Source organism: Apostichopus japonicus, chromosome 3 (genome assembly GCF_037975245.1).
Source record: "Apostichopus japonicus isolate 1M-3 chromosome 3, ASM3797524v1, whole genome shotgun sequence".
Taxonomy (NCBI): domain Eukaryota; kingdom Metazoa; phylum Echinodermata; class Holothuroidea; order Aspidochirotida; family Stichopodidae; genus Apostichopus; species Apostichopus japonicus.
Window position 1 is genome coordinate 25,678,360 of NC_092563.1, and position 19,364 is coordinate 25,697,723.

Genomic DNA, 19,364 nt, shown 5'->3' on the forward strand with positions numbered 1-19,364 from the left:
GCTTGTACACATTGGTATAACCAGTTAGTAGATGAACCTAACCACTGCATGAATGTATAACCTGCCCAGAGCTTCCAATGTAATAAAGCACAAAGTTTAGTATATGTTTAGTAAGATCCCGACATAATAAACAGTGCAAACACCACCAGCTTAGAATGTACATCAGTACTACTTAACTTAAAACATTTAATTATAACTTTCCAATTTTAACAAACATTATATGTTTAATACTATACATTGTAACCTCAGTAATGTTTAACCAGGGCACCAGGCTTTAATCAGAAAGCCCAACAAGAGAATGTCTGGTGTAAATGTTGGTTGCATCATTTGACAAGTGAATTTAGCATCGCCTTTAGAACGGTCATCATCACTCACTTCTAGCCTGCCTGTGCGAGCTGGGAGCAATCTTTCATTTTGACAGGAAAGTATGCGAAACGGAAACTTTGTCCAGGGAAGCCAAGCTAAATGCTAAGCTCCAGTTTCTATTTGTCTTGACCTAGTTGCATTGGGAATCATAAAAGCAATGTGTCTGTAATCATCAATGGTATAATGCAGCACAATGGGTTTGGCTAATGCAAGGATGTAAGGAGAGCTGTCTCACTCATCATACAGAATACATGTATACTACATATGTATGTGTGTATACCTACATGAAATGATATTAGCTTTATCATGTTACGGATGTGTGCTGTTTCATATTTCATGTCCTTGTTATGCAGTAGCATATATGCTAATGTTAGTCTCAGGGTAATGTACAAAGTATCGTCCAGAGAGAACTATGCAGTATCTGAATTCTTCCATTGAAGCTACCTTTTCACAAAACCCTTTTGTTTGGGTTGTTTGGCAAAGGAATCTGGTTTGTGGGGGTGGGGGAGGGGCATATTAAATTTGAGTGCTATGTAAACATACCAACTGTATCATGAATGAGTCTAGGAGAAACAGTCAGAGACCTGCCATGGCATGTGTTCTCTCATTGGAATCAATTTGATGCTGTTTTCCTAGGCAAAGTTGAATGATCTTTAAGCTGTCTCAAAGCGTAAGTTAGACGTTACAGCTCTACATTTATAGGATTTTCATTCATCTACCTAGAGAGTGTTATGGAGGACTCTACTTCCCTTACTGATGAAACGTTGTTATCAATGTTGTAATTAAAATGTCAAAATAGCATTAATTTCATGGTATGTTTTTTGAACATGTAATATCATTGTACTATTTAAAAGTTATTTGTTGACTATTGTTGCTAAGTGCCGTGCATTAAACTGGACACATCGTAATACTCAAAAGTCTTCTTTGTTTTCAACTACATTGTATTTTGTGCATAATTGCATCAAAACTCAATTTATTTTTTCATGAGCAGCATTGTCTGATGCGAGAGTTACTGTTTGCTGCGACAGAATGTTAAGATTAACTTTGACAACAGAAGGTAGATCTAGACGTTTTACGAGTCCTGCGATTAATAGCCCGTTAATCATTTACCAGCTAGCCAGAACCATACCTGTGCATATAAGCATCCAACCCAAGTGTGACATTTTTGCATCAATTTATACCTGCCTGCCTGCTATCCATCTAAGGTCAACTATAAACACATGGCAGAAGGTTGCAGTCATATTCCCATAAAAACTGTTTGAAATGTGTTTTGTAGACTTCTGTTTATGATGTAAGGTAGAAAGCTAAGGATTTAGTGTATAGTAGAGTTTATTTGTGTGTGTGTATACGTGTGTGTGTGCGTTTGTTTGCTATCTGACCGAGGACTTGAACAAAAGAATTTCAGGTCCTCGGTTGTGATTTCTAAAGTTAGGGTACGTGGATTTGAACAATGGAAAATACAATGGGGTCCTCGGTCTGAATGAAACACAAACATGCGTGTGTATACGTGTGTATGTCTGTCATGTATGTGACACCTATTTAATTCATCATTCACTTACCTGTCTCAGCACAAAACAGGACACATGTGTTAGGGTGTATGATGTGCATTTATTAGATGTTTTACAGCAACATATATCTGAGCTGCTGTGTATGGGAACTCCTGCGGAAAACTAATTTTATATTCGTACTAGCCAAAGTGCAAAATCCATGTTTGCAATGATAGAATGAAGTAACACAAGCAATATCTCAAAGTTATGGATCTTGCCTCTTTTCAATCTCCTGTTCTTGTTTAAATTCCTTTTTGACCTGCAATCGAAACATTGCAAATGCAAAACCTTGCTGTCACCCCCTCCGGTACAGGATTTCATACTGTATAAACTTCAGTTGTATTTATTACTTGTAACTTCCTCAAATAATACAGATCTTTATAATTTTATGAATTTTGCGATGACCTTCAGTTATAAGACATGTCCTTTGTCCAAAGTAATCTAACTAATCTTGTCTCTTGTCAAAACCACTGTAATGAAACTCAACCACCCTCTCTAGTTTAATTTCATTCTATAGACTAGTTTAAAAGCAATATATACCGTTCCCTCCTCCCTTTCTTTCTCTTTTGTCTACACACTTTCCAAAGTGAAACATTTGTGGCGACAGCCTCATTGTTTCACACCCTGGAGAATGCCGAAACTCGCTCAGTTTTTGAGAAGGGAAATGTAAAAGAGGTGCTGCATCTTATAGCCGGCTGTGTAGAAGATACTTAAGATTGTTAATAACAAGCCCAAGCAGCTGACGTGTTCTGATTTATCACTCCAAAGGATCGCTTCAGATCTTGATGCTTTATCAAATCCAATAAACTCGAAATGAAGCTAAGAGCATAAATCCTGCCTCCCAGAGAGACTCGGCTGCTGCTGAGACTAATTTTGAATAGAAAGAAAACCCCGGCATGTGCCGTGAATTAGCACAAGTTATTGGCAAACATCTGCGAGAAGAAGTGACTTGGTCTTCTTTTTGTAATGTCATTGTTTATGTGCTGAGTTTAATTATGTATTCCAGTGAAAGGCAATCTGATATTGAGTTGAAGAAGGTTTCATTTGGATAACATTGTAACAGCATATGTCTACATTATTTTACATTGAATGTTTTTTAAATGGAGAAATAAAGTGGTTGATTTGTGTAGTAATGTTTTACTATTTGTCAGAGCTTTAGGGTGTGCAGAACTTTTTTTTCAAATGGGCTTCATTTGTGTTTCACTTTACCTGAGTATTGAAAAGGTGAGGTGAAAGGTCAACTGGTTATCCTCACACAGCAATAATGAGGTGGTTTTATAAAGCTGGTAAAGGACAAACAGAACTTTGTAGATGTTGATGACAAACTCACAAGGTGAACAACTGAACATACATTTGTGGTTTGGAACAATAAATCATGAATCAGGGAATGGCAAGAGGATACTTTAAGTTTACAGAAAAGAACTGTCAATGTAAACAAAGAAAGTAAACCTTCCACTTCCCAACAGCCCCCCCCCCCCCCCCGCCCCTTCTCATCTCCTTGAACACATCCACACCAATTGCTGAGTTTGATAACTGTTTATATGACCTTACTGTAACAAATTGACACAATGCTGTGAAGGATGTTATAATTTTTAAAGTTGGCTTCCTCCTGAGTGTAAAATCAATTTTGCCACTGACTTTAATATATGGAACTCTTTTGCTTACGAAAGCTAATTTAAGCTTTCAGACTTCTTGGTACAGGTTGCCATTTTACACAGCACGTGACTAAAAAACATAGGGATTGATACAGCTAGGACACACTATCCATCACATTCACTTTAAGTGGTTCAGTGTGTCACCCAGTTTTATCCTAAGCAGTGAAGTGCCTTATAAATTGTTTTATAATTTTTGCAGAGATTTTAATTAAATCCAGTCCAGAGAGGCTGTTGAAAATTGCCTGCTGCAAGAAAATTAATTTTTGCATCAATTTTGCATCATGTTTCCACTGATTCAACAAAGTGAGGCCCAAGGACCCTGGATGATATTTATAACACAAAACTGAAGAAATCACTAGCAGCTTTGTACTGCACTTAAAGCAGTTTATCAAGATGTAAACTTCTGATATTGATTTAACACAGTTTAGCTCATTACCGTGGATGATAAGGCTAATTGACATACGTACAAATGACTTTTGGTAATTTTATGCAGGAGGAAGACTTGCAGAGGCTGCTGGGGTTCATTAATACTTGATTAAAAGTACTCACCATTTTCAGATTTGCTATGTTAGTTTCTGAAGAATGTTTCCTGCAAATATAAAGAAAATTTGATCCGTTGTCACTTGGCCTTTTAGTTTGAAGCATGCAGTCACTATATTACTTTAAAGCAGTTAATTTTGCAATGGTTTTACCAAATACGTGTGGCCGACAAGTGTTTCGCACAACCCGAATATCGTCATGCATCAAATTTTTGACAATTGCCAGGTGTGTTTGCTCAAACTTACATTAATTAACAGTCCACAGATAATTAATTTAAAACAAATAAGTAATTCATAACATTCAATCCAATGTGAAGTCTGATATTTGATATATTTTGAATTGATGGAATATGGAATTGATGCAATGATGGTAGCGTGCGTGTGTGTTTATGCCTTCCCTGCTAAACACAATCACTCAATCAGTATATATGTGATGAATTAATTTCATACTTGCTATGAAGATCCACCTTAGTGAGTACAATAATGTATGTGAGGGATTAATGTGATGGATTAATTTCATACTTATTAGATCCACCTGAGTGAGCATAAGAACCTTATCATAGAGGTTACTGGTCATTTGGAAAACCTTGTTGACATAACTCACTTGGATGAACTGCATCTAGTTAGAATGTCCAGCTTGATGAACTAGTAAAATCAATTTTTAATATCTCATTCTCATGGAGGCCAAAATTCATTGAGGTTAGCAGAGGTCAAAATCTGAAAACCTTTAAATATGCTCACTTCAAAAATAAAGCTTAGTTGCAACGTTATGCTTAGTTATTTGGACCCATCATAATGAGATGTTTTGGTTATCATGCTGAATGTGGTGCGTGTGGGCAATGTCTATAGGCCTCACAACTCGCGACATATGACAAAAGAAATTCCTGTCACCAGTTGTCGAACAGTAGAGAACAATAGTCATCGGTTGTCCAGACAAAGCCCGGTTAGAATAAAGGGAAATGTCATCAGTCATTTGGGCCAACATTCTCGGGCTCATTGTTTGGGGCCAAATATATTTTTAAGCTCATTTATGTGGGCCAATTATATTTGAGACCTTTTGGTACCTTCCTTTATATGTTACCGCATTAGTCAATAGATAATCCTCATCGTTTTGGTGTGCACAAGTTCATGTATATAACATGCATATGTATGGCTCACCACACTATTAGTTTAGTCATCATAACCACAAAACGTTTTGGTTTTTTTTATTGTTTAGGTTATTTGCAGTCATCAGAGATCAAAAAAAGGAAAGATATTTGATGCAAATTCCAAATGTCAATGCAAGAGTTTGATTATTCATAGATGACACAAACATCTGATATCGCTGAATTGCCATCTGATCTGCATTTGAAGCCTTTTCCTTTATCGGTAGTGAAACAATTTCATTGTTCAATGTTGACTGAAATGTTAACTTCAACAGGCTATTCTCAAGATACAAAACAGTTAAGGTGATACTATCTAAAACACTCTGCATATCTCAGCCACATTCACTATCTTGGAATCTAATTATATGGTCATCACTCTCTGAGCATCTTATTATTATGGTCCTCACTCTCATTAAATAGTTCTAAAAGGAAAGAATTCCTGTCGGCTGACACATAAATTTCCCCCAAATATAAAAATCTCTGAGGGCCTTCCTTCTAAAGCAAACCTACTTCTTAAGGTACTTATGTAAATTGTCTTTTTGCAGTAATTGCAGAGGTACTTGATTTTTACCTGTAATATATTCCCAGCTAACTTTGAAATGTGTAAAACTTTATCTTTTGTGATCTTGCCTTCATCAACGTGATGTCCTAGTTTTCTACACCTTGCATAGCTGGAGGGGTTTTAGTATTTCAAGTTGTCACTTGTCAGTAAACCTTTGTCAACAACCCAGAGATCTGGAACACATTTCCCCTAGTTCAAGTAACAAGTGTTTATTAAGGCATCAGTTGTGATATTTGTATCAGTTTCTTGATCTCTGTTTCGAAGAATTTAAAAGAAAGACTTGCAGGGCCCCATTGTCTGTCGGGACCAACTTTTGTTTGTTTGTTGGATTTAGCATATTGGAGGTGGGTGGCGGAGTTCTCTACAAAAGTTGATGGCAACATTTAAAGGCAATTTACCTAGTTCAAAAGTTAAAGCTTCATCAATTCGTATGGACTGTTCTTTACATGTGATCGCCGGTGTCCAGCAAACTTTCCGAACTCAATTGTACTGAAAGTAAGGTTGTAAAAGATCATATTAAAACAATGTTCTAGATTACTATTCACAGAGTGTATAGTGTTTGAGCTATTATTAGTTTGCTAAGGCACTGTTACATATCAGTGTCATTCATGTTCCAGTACAAGTCTATAGGATGATAGACTGATTGGACTTTCAGAAATGTCACAGTTGAAGTTGAAAAATCAGAAAATGCATGTCACCTATGCTTGAATCTTAGTGGGTGCTCAGAAAATTAAGGTCAAAGGTTATGTTAAGTCATTGGTCGGGGATTTCAGTCATAAAATACGCTGTTGCTGTAAAGTAGAATACTCTCAACCTTAATGATGGTTTCATTCCACGAAATATCATGAATATAATTTCTTAGAAACGTTTCCTAATTGTTGAAGAAAATTAACCTTTTCAAATGCAAATATATCTATAATGCCCCATTTTATTTTGCTATCAAAAGTTTTGCTTCTTTGTGAAAAACTTAATCTTAGTCAGTGATGCCTGGAAGTAGTTCAGCCAGTTTGGACAATTTCCTAATGCTTTTAACCTCTCGAAACTGTACTCCGATGTCATGCTTCAAAGCACTGGTATTGACAGTACAAACAGTTCCTAACCTTGATCTGATAGAAGCATGATATTCATACTGCTCGTACTGACAATACGAGTGCTCTGAAGCGGGACATGACATTATAGTGTACACAAAATTGTCCCAACTGGGTGAGTAGTTTATTTGAAACATGCATATTCATTTGGTACTCCATAAAACATAGCCCTAACAAATCCAACAACTTATTGATCACACAATTGAAGTTATTTTCCCATCTGAGAACTTCATGAAGTCGGAGTATGAATTGAAGTGCTCTGCAATGACAAAGTGATTGCAAAAGAAAAATTGCATTTGCATACTATTGCTTCACAGTAATATTTGACTGAAAGGGTTAAATATTTTAAAAATTGTACTTTATAACCACAAATTGTACTTTACAGTATACTATCATCATTACTCTGCAGAACATATTAAACAAGCAAGACTTTTGATCTGTGATGTGATATTTCATTATTTTAGGTGGTGGTTGTAGACACTTTCAATGCTGCCATTGTATCAGAGTTGAAAGTTACTTGTCTCAACTGAACTTATTTAATTTTTGACATTCATGCTGAGATCAACATACTGTATTCTAGTTTCATACTAAACCAAGCTATAATACCTGCTGGAATGTGAAGCAGTCATATGAGCATAGTGGTTTACGTTCTTCAGTGGTAAGACAACTCTTCAATGGCTATTTCAAGATCACAAATATGATGACTATAAATAAGACTATAAATAACTTGCCTGCCTGTTTACTTTGGAAAATGGGACATCATTTTAATTGATGTTCATTCAATATCTCTGTGATTTTAAAATGAATCTACGTTATTGGTGTACTAAAGGTAACAGTATGGTCAAATCTTAAGTATTACCATTTGAAATGTCGCTTTCCTCTCCACATTTTAAATTCAAGTATTTTATTACCAGTCTCCTCATTTGCACTATTAAGTCCACTAACAATCAATGCTGCTGTCTGATTTTTTATATGTTACCTATTGATGTCTCTTACTTCATCTTTTCAGGGACACCAAGGAAAGGTACAACAGGAGAAGAAAGTGATGAAATACAAGATGCAGATGGTGATTCAGAAGAGAGAACATATGATGAAAAGGAGGAGCAGGACAGAGAAAGACTTGAAATGTCGGAGAGCCCGACTGTCTCTTGGTCTGTCAAGTTTACACCTTTCGGTTCAACGACAGAGAAGGTGATGGGAACCACTGTAGCCAACAATAGTTCCTCTACATCCAAAGTGTTTTCCAAAGGTACATGGTATCCGGATGACTCTATCGGAGCTGCAGACCAGGTTAACCTGATGGGTGAATCCAGTCAGTCAGAGGATGACCTGGAGAAATCCCATAGAAAGGCCATCAGTGGTGAGAAAAAAGAATCACAAGACAAAGTGAAGGACAGTGGTAAAGTTGAGAAAAAGCACGATAAGAAAAATGTACACCAGATGCACAGTGCTTCTGTAAATACTCAAAGAGATGTGGATAGCCTAGAAAGACCTCTGAAACATTCCACTTCCTCACTTGTCAGAGAAAATTTGAGACACTTCTTTCTGGACAAATTAAAGTCATCTGGGAAGTTAACGAATGGAGACGAGAGTAAGAAACGTAAACTTTCATCAGAGGATGAGCATTCAGAATCTGTGCAGAGAGCATCTACCAGTAACCATCCTGCTAGGGACAGTTATAAACACACTGTACTCTGGATGCCTTCAAAAACAGACAAAACAATTGGTTCTCCACCTCATAAAACTAGCAGCCCTGAGAAACGTCCCGGTGAAAATAATGAACAAGTAAGTAGTAGAAATATGTCAAGGATGTCAAACATGGAGGAGAGGTTAGGTCCATCACATGATTGTCACTCAAATTCGTCTACCGAAGAAAGATTGGAGAGCAGACGGGAAAGAGAGACCACTAGATCTAGCCACAGTCATTCCTCGCTACCAGAAATGGCCAGTAAATCCAAGTTGTGTGACAACGAGGGCAATCAAGATGCGTCATACAATCGTTCTTTGTCACCCAGTGACTACTACCACTCTCATGCTGCTGGTATGTCATACTACCCCACTCCATTCATGGGATATGGACTTTACCCTTCATATCCAAACTTTGTTTACCCTTACAACTATGGTTATGTTATGGCTGTCCCTGGTGGACTATTTATACCCATGGGTCATTCTTCTTATGCACCCAGTTCAGGATCAGGTCTGTCTGCAACACATGCACCCCACAAAGATGTCCCTCTGGATCTTTCATCATGTTCAACAACTAAGAAAGAAGAGGAGGAGGTCGTCACACCAAATGTAATAAAAACAGAAGAACCATCAGTATCTTCATCAGGATCATCATCGTCAGCAGCTTCAGGAAAACAGTCAGAAGGCAAAGCAGATAGTTCTGTCCCAAAGAAAAAGGGAGAGAAGACTATTGTTCTCTGGAAAAAAGTTCCAAGGCATGCAATGATGATGGACATGGCTCAGTTATCTGTGTTGGAGAAAGTTCATGTGCTATACACAACTGAGAGTACATTCCTCTGTTTTATTTGTTCTGACTGTCATGCCTTATTCAATAGCTTGGACCTCCTTGCTCTCCATGCAGTTGGAACAGCTCACTCATCCAGAAATGATATAGATGTCAAGGCCATGGGCCTGAAAGGGTTTGAGGTCATTCCCATGGATAAAATTGCCAAGAAGCAAAAACATGTTGACAAAAAAACAGATTTTAGTTTTGAGAGTCCCTTGCAAAGCACAGTATCTTTGCACCGTCGCAGGTTACCTGGGAGCAAGGACTATGTAATGAAGAACAGAGATGTTTACAAATGCTCTGTCTGCCCAGATACATTCCCCAACTTTCTACGCTACACAATGCACATGAATGAGACTGGACATCGACGGAAGTCAGTCCGATACTCTGACGTTTACAAAGCCCAGAAGCAAGTGAAGAAGATTCTCAAGTGCATGAACTGTGAGAAATCTTTTATGACCCTAGAAGAATTGACCATGCACATGATTAAAACAAAGCATTACAGTGATATTGCTGGCGGTTTTGCCAACCAGACGGAGCTTGACGAAGATGCTGACTTTGATCACCCGGACCATCTTGGTCATCCAGATGACGAACATCGGTTTCATAGCATGGATCATTCATCTCCATTGGATCGAGGGATACCCTCTGCAAAGTCTTCCCAACTGGATGGTACTATGGAGGGCACAAGTAGTGACAATGAAAGCCATCATAGCTTAAGGATGTCACCAGTAGAACACTGGGGTAATAACTCTGGAATTGAGGATGAGAAAGGGAAACATGATAATAGAGAGGACAGACTGAAAGAAAGTTCAAAGGAAAGTAACAATTTGTCTGAAGAGACATTTTCTCAAAGACATTGCACAGAGCCTGATCACCCCTCCAAAAATGGGAACTTTGCTGGTCCATCTAAATTGCCATCTTCTCACAGTACAAAAAGAAATTTCAGTTACCTTGATGATGAGAGAAATGATGATGATGATGATGATACACTTTGCAAAAGGATCAAAGTGGAAGCAGAATCAGCAGCAGAAGAAGAAGAAGACGAAGATGATGACGATGATGATAACATGACATATGGAGGTTATGAATCAGAGAATGAGTATGAAGAGGAGGATGAGATTGATCCGTTGGATCCGGAATATTCTCTGAGACTTTTCCATCCTTCCCTATCAAGAGACAGGGATGTTGGCAAAGATTTCTGTTTCCCTACTTCAGAGATGGGGCGGAGAAAATACCGAACGAGAATTTACAAACACTCCCTTCTTTATCAGTCAAGACAACATGGATCAGAAACAAAACAAGATGTCTCTGCATTTGATGGTTTGTACAACTGGGCAAAATCTTTGGGCTTGCTCTCATCTCCAACAGTGTCTGTATCATCAAAGGCTGCACAGGCTCCTAAAGCGGTGGTGAAGTGTGATGGGAAGTATGTTGACCCGGACAACTTTGATGTGACTTTGCCATATGGAGGTAAGGTCCATCCAGATGTCAATCCACTCAGAAAGTTGAGCTCTATGGTGGAAACAACTCAGATTAAACAACCACAAAATAAATCATTTGAGAGCAATTTCATTATGGACAGAGCATATTTTAACTTTGAAAAGACCCAGGGTAGTTCAGCTCAGAATGCACTCGCTATAAATTCAAGCAATCATTCTGATGATCAGGTCCGTCACACAGATTTGACAGAGGAATGGGAGAACATTCACCGACAAGAAGAACTTTCAGATGCTAAGAGTGAGATAGATAATAAAGATAAACACAGAGAGAGCATTGATAGCTCTTTATCATTCCCTAGTGCAGAGAAGAGAAATTGGTTATTGGATGGAACAATTTCCAAAGATGCCGTTTTAGAACGGCTTATTCTGAAAGCATATAATAGGCCTTCAAAGTCAAGTTACAGACTCAGAAGTGAAAAGGAGCAGATCTGCTCATGTTCAGCAGAGCCTGAAATTGAAATCAAGACTGGGGATTCAGAAACTAGGCCATCCAAGACCAGAATGAATATCTGTAAAGACCAAAAGGTTGATTCTGTGGGGAGAGAACGTGAGCTCAAGGATACCAGACATCTGAATAAGACTAAGGCTTCATGTGAGAAATGCTCTCACTTACCTAATGTTGCTTCTGTGAGCAAAAGTAACAGGCAGCAAGATGACAAACGTAACACCGCAAGAGTGGAGACTCAAAGAGGCTGGGGGAAAGATCCAAGGGTGAAAAGAAGTGAAGAATTGGAGCCAGCATCTGTGTCAAAAGAAAAGGTATCAGTACAAAGGCACAAAGAACAAAGCAAACAAAGTACTGCAAGTTTCTTGAGTAGAGTGGGAGTTGGGAAGGAACATTTACAAGGATTGATATATGGTCACAGGGATGCAGTAAGGGAAGTGAAGTTCACATGGGCAGATGCCATTGACACGCTCATCTCGAGATCATTTGGGTCAGAGGATGAGCCTTCTGACCAAGCACCTGTGGATAGTCTGGAGAAATTGGACAGAGATGACAAGGTGAAACATTTAGGTGTGTTAAATGAAACCTACAAAAGTCAGGATGTTGAAAAAGATGACGTTTGTAAGGAAACCAGGGTCAAGACAGAGCTTCATCAGAAAGATGATAAGGAAGTTCAGAAAGTAGTTGTGCGAAGCATAAAAAATGATGTAAAAACTTCTCAATTAAACAGAACATGTTTAGAAGAAGCAAATGCTGTAGAGGCATCGATGTCACCCCTTGATGATAAAGAGAAATTTGAGGTTAAAGATAATGCACATAAGGTACTTGCAGAAGGTTTAACAGTAACACCAGCAAAAGATGGTTGTAACAACCAGTCTACAGCTGTTGATTCGTCGAAAGATGATGGCCTTAAAAGGAGTGCATTAGAAATTTGTAAAGCTGATCAAAAAGATATGATATTGAAAGACAGGTTTGGTTATAAGAAACAGCATGGTGATAATAGAAAAAGCAATGAGGGTATCAAGGAAGGTTCATCTAAAACTTCCATAAACGGAATATCTGTTTCAACATCAAATTGCAGCAAGGAATCTGGTATCATTAGGGAGACTTCTGTTGTAGATGAGAGGGAATTACATGACACAGAAGAAAACAAGAGGATCAGAGCAGACAGTAAGGGTGAAATGGCTGAGAGGTGTGCTTCAAGAACTGTGACTAGATCATCCACATCGTCTACAGATGGAGCAGCAGATAAACCTGGTACTAGTATAACGAAGACTGGCAATAGCGTTGCTGATGATGATCTACACTTTAAACTTAATGAAGCAGTTGATGAATGGAGTTCTACTTCATTCAAAAAAGAAAAGCAGACCACCAGGGTTGAAAAGAAAGAGCTTACATGTGAAAGTCCATGTGAAGAGAGGACGAAGGGTGGGCGTCCTCAGATGTCATCTCATCGAAATAGAGATGTGGTCATAAACAGGGAAGAGGTGATAGGAGACTTAACTCCAAAGATTGAAAATAGTTCTGATGGAGAAGCTTGTTCCTCCAACAGTCCTACAAAGTCGTTCAGTCATGTCGATAGTTCGGAGCTAAAAATCAGGAAATCCCCTTCATCCAAGGAAGGACTCTCGTGTCCAGCTTCAAATTTGTCAGATAAAATGGCCACTGTAGCAACCCATCGACCAATTGGGTACTTCAGCTGCGGAAGCCCTCCGCCTCTGATACCCTCTGCGGATGCCAGCACAAAGGCTATTCGCAGGCTCGAGGAATTAACTAGGAAACCAGCTGTCACAAATGTGAAAGAAATGATCTTAAACAAAATCCAGGAAGAAGTTGAAAGGCTCATTGGACCTGGTTGCGAGGATAGGAAGGTTTCTCCTCCGCTTTCGTCGGAGCTGCCGTACCTTTTCCCGAGGGTCGACAATAATAATGATGTCGATTCATCCAGAAAGTCACTGAAAAGTCTGGAAGAGTTGTCCAAGTGTGCTCCATTGCCTCTGTTTAAGAGAATTCAGAAGGATGTTAGATCAAGAAATGATGAACCATTAATCAACAGGAGTGATCCATGTGTGAAGTATCTCTTACCTTCTTCCACTACTCCCGAATCGACTGTGTCTGCTATCCAGAGTCTGGAAAAGCTCTCCGCTGAACATCCAGTCCTAAGAAGGATTGAACCCCCTCAGGCCGTGACAGCTAGCCCATTAAGACCTACCTCAGCTGACAAGGTACAGTATCTGCCGCCATCCTTTGGAGGTGAAGCATCCAATGCAAACTCCATCCAAAGCCTGGAGAGGTTCTCCTCGGAACACAGTTTCTTTGGTTATTGTCTAACCAAGCCACATTCCAAACCCACTAACACCTGCTGCAATATCAGTATGTCAGAGAAGCCAGCCCAGCATGCTCATGCCACCACGAGAAGCTTACAAAATGGAATGGTCAGTCAACACACAGCCAGCCCTCTTGTGGTAACTTTACCAAAACTTGAACCACTGTCGCCAGTCGAGAGCAGGACGGAAGAAGATGGAGATCACATAATAAGGCCAAAGATGAAAACAGAGGATCAAGAGTCAGAAGAAGTTGACCATTCACATACTCAAGGTTCAAGAAGACATCATGAATCGGATAAAGAATCCTCAAGTCAGCAGCTGATCTCCAACAGTTCAACAGATCCACTCCTGGCGCTAAATAATTTGGTTCGAAAGAAGCAAGGCATAGTAGCGTCTCCCAGCCCCAGTAAAGTTGCATGGGAACTCGTCAACAAAGATATGAAACCTCCATTGTATATTTTACCGCCTGACGATATTAAGAACCAGGCAGACAAAAATCCATTGGAAGAAATTGACAAAATGCTGAAGTTTTCATGAAGTTCTATTTGCTCTTCGTGTCACCTCCAGTTCGATAGTGTAGTTCCAGGCTTCATTGTGTGAGACAGTGGAGGCAGACATAATGCCAGTACTTTATAAAAGATTCACAGTACATGTAGATTTCCAAAGAAATGACCAGTAGTCGCATCTATCACAACTTCATTCACTCAAAGAGATTCTGAGCTTGCATGTCATTAGCAATGTATCCATTGCTGTAAGTTTAATGCTATGACACTAGATTACTATCTAGTGAGAGTTCATTAGTGTTTAATACAGGGTTGAGGCCTTGTTGCCTGTCATTCAGAGAATGGTGCCGTAGTTAAGGATTTATAAATGTCGTTAGTATTACTAACTAGTTACTATGAGTTTTGGTTGAGTTATTAAAATTTCAACAAAAAAATGGATTGGAATAGTGGATCATAACCAATTGAGACTTAATGGAGCATTCCAGTGAGTAAGCATAATTTAAAGGTGAATACCTTGAAACCAAAATAGCTAGAGAAACATTACTAGCAATTTTACTTTTTCTTCACTAGAGTTTTCTTTTTTTCTCGGAATGCAACATATACAGCTCCTAATATTCTACCTGAAGTCATCATTTTACAACTATGCGTCCGATTGGTCAATCACATATATTGTCTACTGCCATCTATTATTGCACCAACTCATTACCATAGCTATCATACCTATAGGTAGCAGGTTTATTGAGGATCATCTCACTAGTGGTATGCAGATTACCTCTCTGGTAATACCACTGCTGTTACTGCTAGAGCTTCACCATCAAAAGACCAAGTTTATCATCTATACATAGGACTAACATAGGAATCAATTCTCTGTGTATGACACAGATCGCTGCACAAGTGGAATAACTCTACTTGCATATGACTAGACAAAGACTGTGCAATATACAAGCTGCAGGAGTTAAATGTATCTTACTCAGATGCTTACATCAAGACTTTTACCCCGTCAGTCATGCAGTCTATGAAAGAGGAAATATCTGCAATAGCAAACTGAAGGGCAATGTTATCCTGTTAAACATTGAAGAGTGGAACTTTAATCTTATGAATTTTTAATTAAACCAAAAAAAATTTCTGGTAGTGATTTTTCACTTTCATGATGTCATCCAAGATCAAATTTTAATCATAAGATTACAAGAGTTTGAATCATATCCTCTCAGAGTATGATGCCAAGTCTCGGAAAGTGTCGAAAAAGTTCAAACGAAGGGGAGAGTTGAATAGTATTTTCAGGAATCCATAGTGTGCCAAATGAAGGTGTGAGCCTCTCTGTGGATAGAGATTTACCCAGAAGGGAAAGTGTGTATGATTCTTGCCAACTTTTATTTCATCACCTTGATAACACAAATTTGGGGTACTTCAAACAACATTGAAACACGAACTGATGTTTAAATGTTTAATGCTAAAAATATAATTCTTACATATTCAGCATAATTGGGCATTAGTGTGTTACACTTTCTGTGGGAGAATTATTTATGATGATATTGTGTCTGTTATTATTCATGCTGAATATCAGTTAATTCCGTTTATCCATACTAAGGGAACATACTTCAATCTTTGGTCACTTCAAGAAACCTCTAGCGAGAAATAACTTACCACAGTGGCTGAGTAGAGTGTCACAGGACTGAACTGATGTGCCTCATGAGTACTTGTTATTGGTACTGCCATGAAACTCCTCATGAGTACTTGTTATTGGTATTGCCATGAAACTCCTCATTCGTACTTGGTACTGCCATGAAACTCCTCATGAGTACTTGGTACTGCCATGAAACTCCTCATGAGTACTTGTTATTGCCATGAAACTCCTCATGAGTACTTGTTATTGCCATGAAACTCCTCATGAGTACTTGTTATTGGTACTTCCATGAAACTCCTCATGATTACTTGTTATTGGTATTGCCATAAAATTCCTCATAAGTACTTGTTATTGGTACTGCCATGAAATTCCTCATGAGTACTTCTTATTGGTGCTGCCATGAAATCCATTTCCGAGATACTGAAATGTTGTGCCTATAGTGTCTATTCATGGTAATAATTGACACTTGCTTTAACTTTGATAAAGGGTGCCCTAATCCCTTCACCCCAAAATTGACCAAATTCACCTGGTTCAGTAATATTCCATGAGACAGATTGTAAATGTATCTCTTGGGGCAATATCAGTTTGAGAATGCTGGAATTAGTACCAATGAGATCAAACATGGTTCTGCTATTAAGTATGATGTTGTATGATGCCCTGTATTGAGTATGATGCTGCCCTGTTATTACATGTAGTGCTGTGCTGTTATTACATATGATATTGTATGTACATTGTACGTACATACATACTGTAACATAACATACATCAACAATGTTGATATCATTGTAAAGGTGTTGAGTATCATCTCCACATCATGTATGGTGCTTGTAATATAGAACCCATGCTTAAAGTTAATTAGCATATTAATAAGTATTTAAGATGTTTATATTCCTCAAAAGCTCAATTGAACAAGTAACTCTATTTAGGGGTTTGATGGTATCAAGTACCTTGCCATTTTATCATTATATTATATATATAACTTTGGCCTTTAACCAGACATTATTTATGGATGTATTTACATTACAATTTTTGAAACGTTTGTCTATAATCACATCATAAGTATTATTTTTATGTTGCCTTTATTCTTAGCCAATTGGGTATGTACTGTTAAAGGTAGATATAAAGCTAAAACACATTTGATTTAGGTATCCTAAACTAACATCTTTAACGTTTAACGTATGAAGAGAGAAATGACACAGGCGTCATTTTTTATTGCTGTTGTTGCAAGAAAACAAAATTAAGGAATGCCAAGGCTGGGTTTTTTTTTTGGATTTTTTTTACACGTAGACATCTTACATTTGATGAAACTATGTATTAAAAGAGGACAAATTTGGGGAACTGGCTTGTGTTCTTGATCGATTGCCCAACTGTAGCTGTAAAACTCTCCTCTGAAAAATGTCTCTGATTGGTCTGTTTTGAGAGCTGCATGATTTAAGTGAACACAATCTCATGGTACAGAGGATAAATTCATGAAACTCTAATACTGGCAAAGAATTTGCACTGATTTTTTATTTATTTCTTTAATATCCAATATTGAAATCAAAATATACTTATTGTGATTTCAAAATTTTCAACTAAAGTAAATTGCATTTTATACAGTTTTAATAGCTGGTATATTGTTGGCTCAGAGATTCAAAATTGAAAGGGCAATTATTTCCATCTAGTTTTCCAGCAACATCTAATGGATTTTTGTAGCATTTGTGACAACAGGTTCATGGCAATATGCAAATAAGTTCTCATTTGACAACTGAAATATGGCTATGATTTCTGTTCCATTAAGTAAGGTCTGTGATGGGGTTTGGCATCGAGTGTATAGTATATGTACAAATAATATATCTCAAGAAATATGTATTGTGTATAATGTAAATATTGTAAAGATTTGATCCAAATAGATGTTGTCTGTTAGTGTTACAAATCCTAAAAAGGTGTTGTCACATATCCTAAAAGGAAGGGCTTGTATAGGTTTCATTGGTACTGCTATTGAAATAGCTAACATTGTGACATGATGTAATGGAGGTAATTGCCCAAATTGAAGGTCATTTATTTCATGTGCATTTTTAAAAATTTGATATCCACATTTGTGTTTCTATGTCATGGAACAGTGCACTTTTTAATGTCCATATCTATAAATAATTTTCATTGGTTATAATTTTTAGAAACCAGGGTAATTGCTGATATATAACCCCTGTGTTAGTATAACTGTATATGTGGATATAAAGGTGATCTCTCGGTTTGGAAGACTCTCACCCAGTCACACCACTGGTCAGTATTTCAGTATGTAATGTGTCCCTTTGTCATGTGTATAATGAAATTAAAAGTTTTGCAACATCTTGATGTAAGCCAAAAGTGGACTTGAGAAGTCTCACAAAAGAATATAAGATTTAATTCTAGTCAATCTTGGTTTCAAAGAAATCAGTTCCTGTCTGTTTCAAGCAATCCAGTTGAAGTTAGTGTTGAATAATGTCTGTCAATATTGCTCATGAATAGTCATCTAGGCTGGATGATTATATGCTTCATGAATAGTCATATCCGCTAGCTGATCAGAAGCCAGTTGGGACAATTTCCTAAATGCTAATACCTCTCTAAACTGTACTCCAATTTCATGCTCTCAAAGCACTGGTATTGACAGTACAAACAGTTCCTAACCTTGATCTGATAGAAACATGCTATTCATACTGCTCATACTGACAATACGAGTGCTCTGAAGCGGGACATGACACGAAAGTATAGAGACAATTGTCCCAACTGGTTGCGATCAGGCACTTCCAAATCTCCATGGTGATTATTCCTGTATGGAGAGTTATTCAGTTAGTCATAATTTTCCAACTAAAGTCATTTATCTTTCTGAAATACAAATATTTGATAGTTTTATATTTGAGAGAATAAGTAACATAAGTCATGATATATTTGCCCAATCATTTAGTTTAATGTTTTCTTTTCTTGTAAAACACTACATTGTGTGCATTTTGTTGGTGCTGCCTTATTGCAAGAGCATTAGATCCAAATTAAGACCGTATTCATTATTTTATTACTTACATCAACTTTTCATTTCCTGCAGTCAACTGTTTCTTTACATAGTGTTATGTGATAGTTCAATGGTGGTTAGGTTTTGCCCTGATGCTAGTTGTATTTCTGTAAACCAAACCTCTGTACTGCTGCAGAATTTCTGTCAGTGACCAGGTACCAAATTTTCTTGTCGTAGAGACATTCAATCCCTCGGCAAATATCAATGGTGGGTTGCGCCTAGCTTAACTTACAAGAATTAACTTCAACTTTGAAGGCCATGTTTCAAATGTTATGAAGAAGAAAAAAATACAAGGTGTAAATAATTTACAAAGATAAGTTAGTCCTAAGATGACTTGACCCTAATGAACTAAATGTACATTCTCTTTGAACTAGGAATCCCAAACACCCATAAAAAACTGCTATCCTTGGTGATTTTGTTGGAATTAAGTCTGTCTTTAAAGAAGTATAATGAACCAGGCACCTTGATTTGATAAAGTATACAAATAGAAGACATCCTCATATTTAAATAAACTATCAGACTTG

The 19,364-nt window shown here is 37.7% G+C and overlaps 1 protein-coding gene across 1 annotated transcript in view; it reads left to right on the forward strand.

Moving 5' to 3' along the window:
• The window catches only part of LOC139965618 (uncharacterized), a 56,071-nt gene extending 40,038 nt beyond the window's left edge, over positions 1-16,033 (forward strand). Inside the window, exon 2 of the mRNA XM_071968168.1 lies at positions 7,912-16,033. Within this exon, the coding sequence (XP_071824269.1) occupies positions 7,912-14,225 (6,314 nt within the window). The 3' untranslated portion in view covers positions 14,226-16,033. The remainder of the gene's footprint in view (positions 1-7,911) is intronic.
• The last annotated feature ends 3,331 nt before the right edge of the window (positions 16,034-19,364 follow it).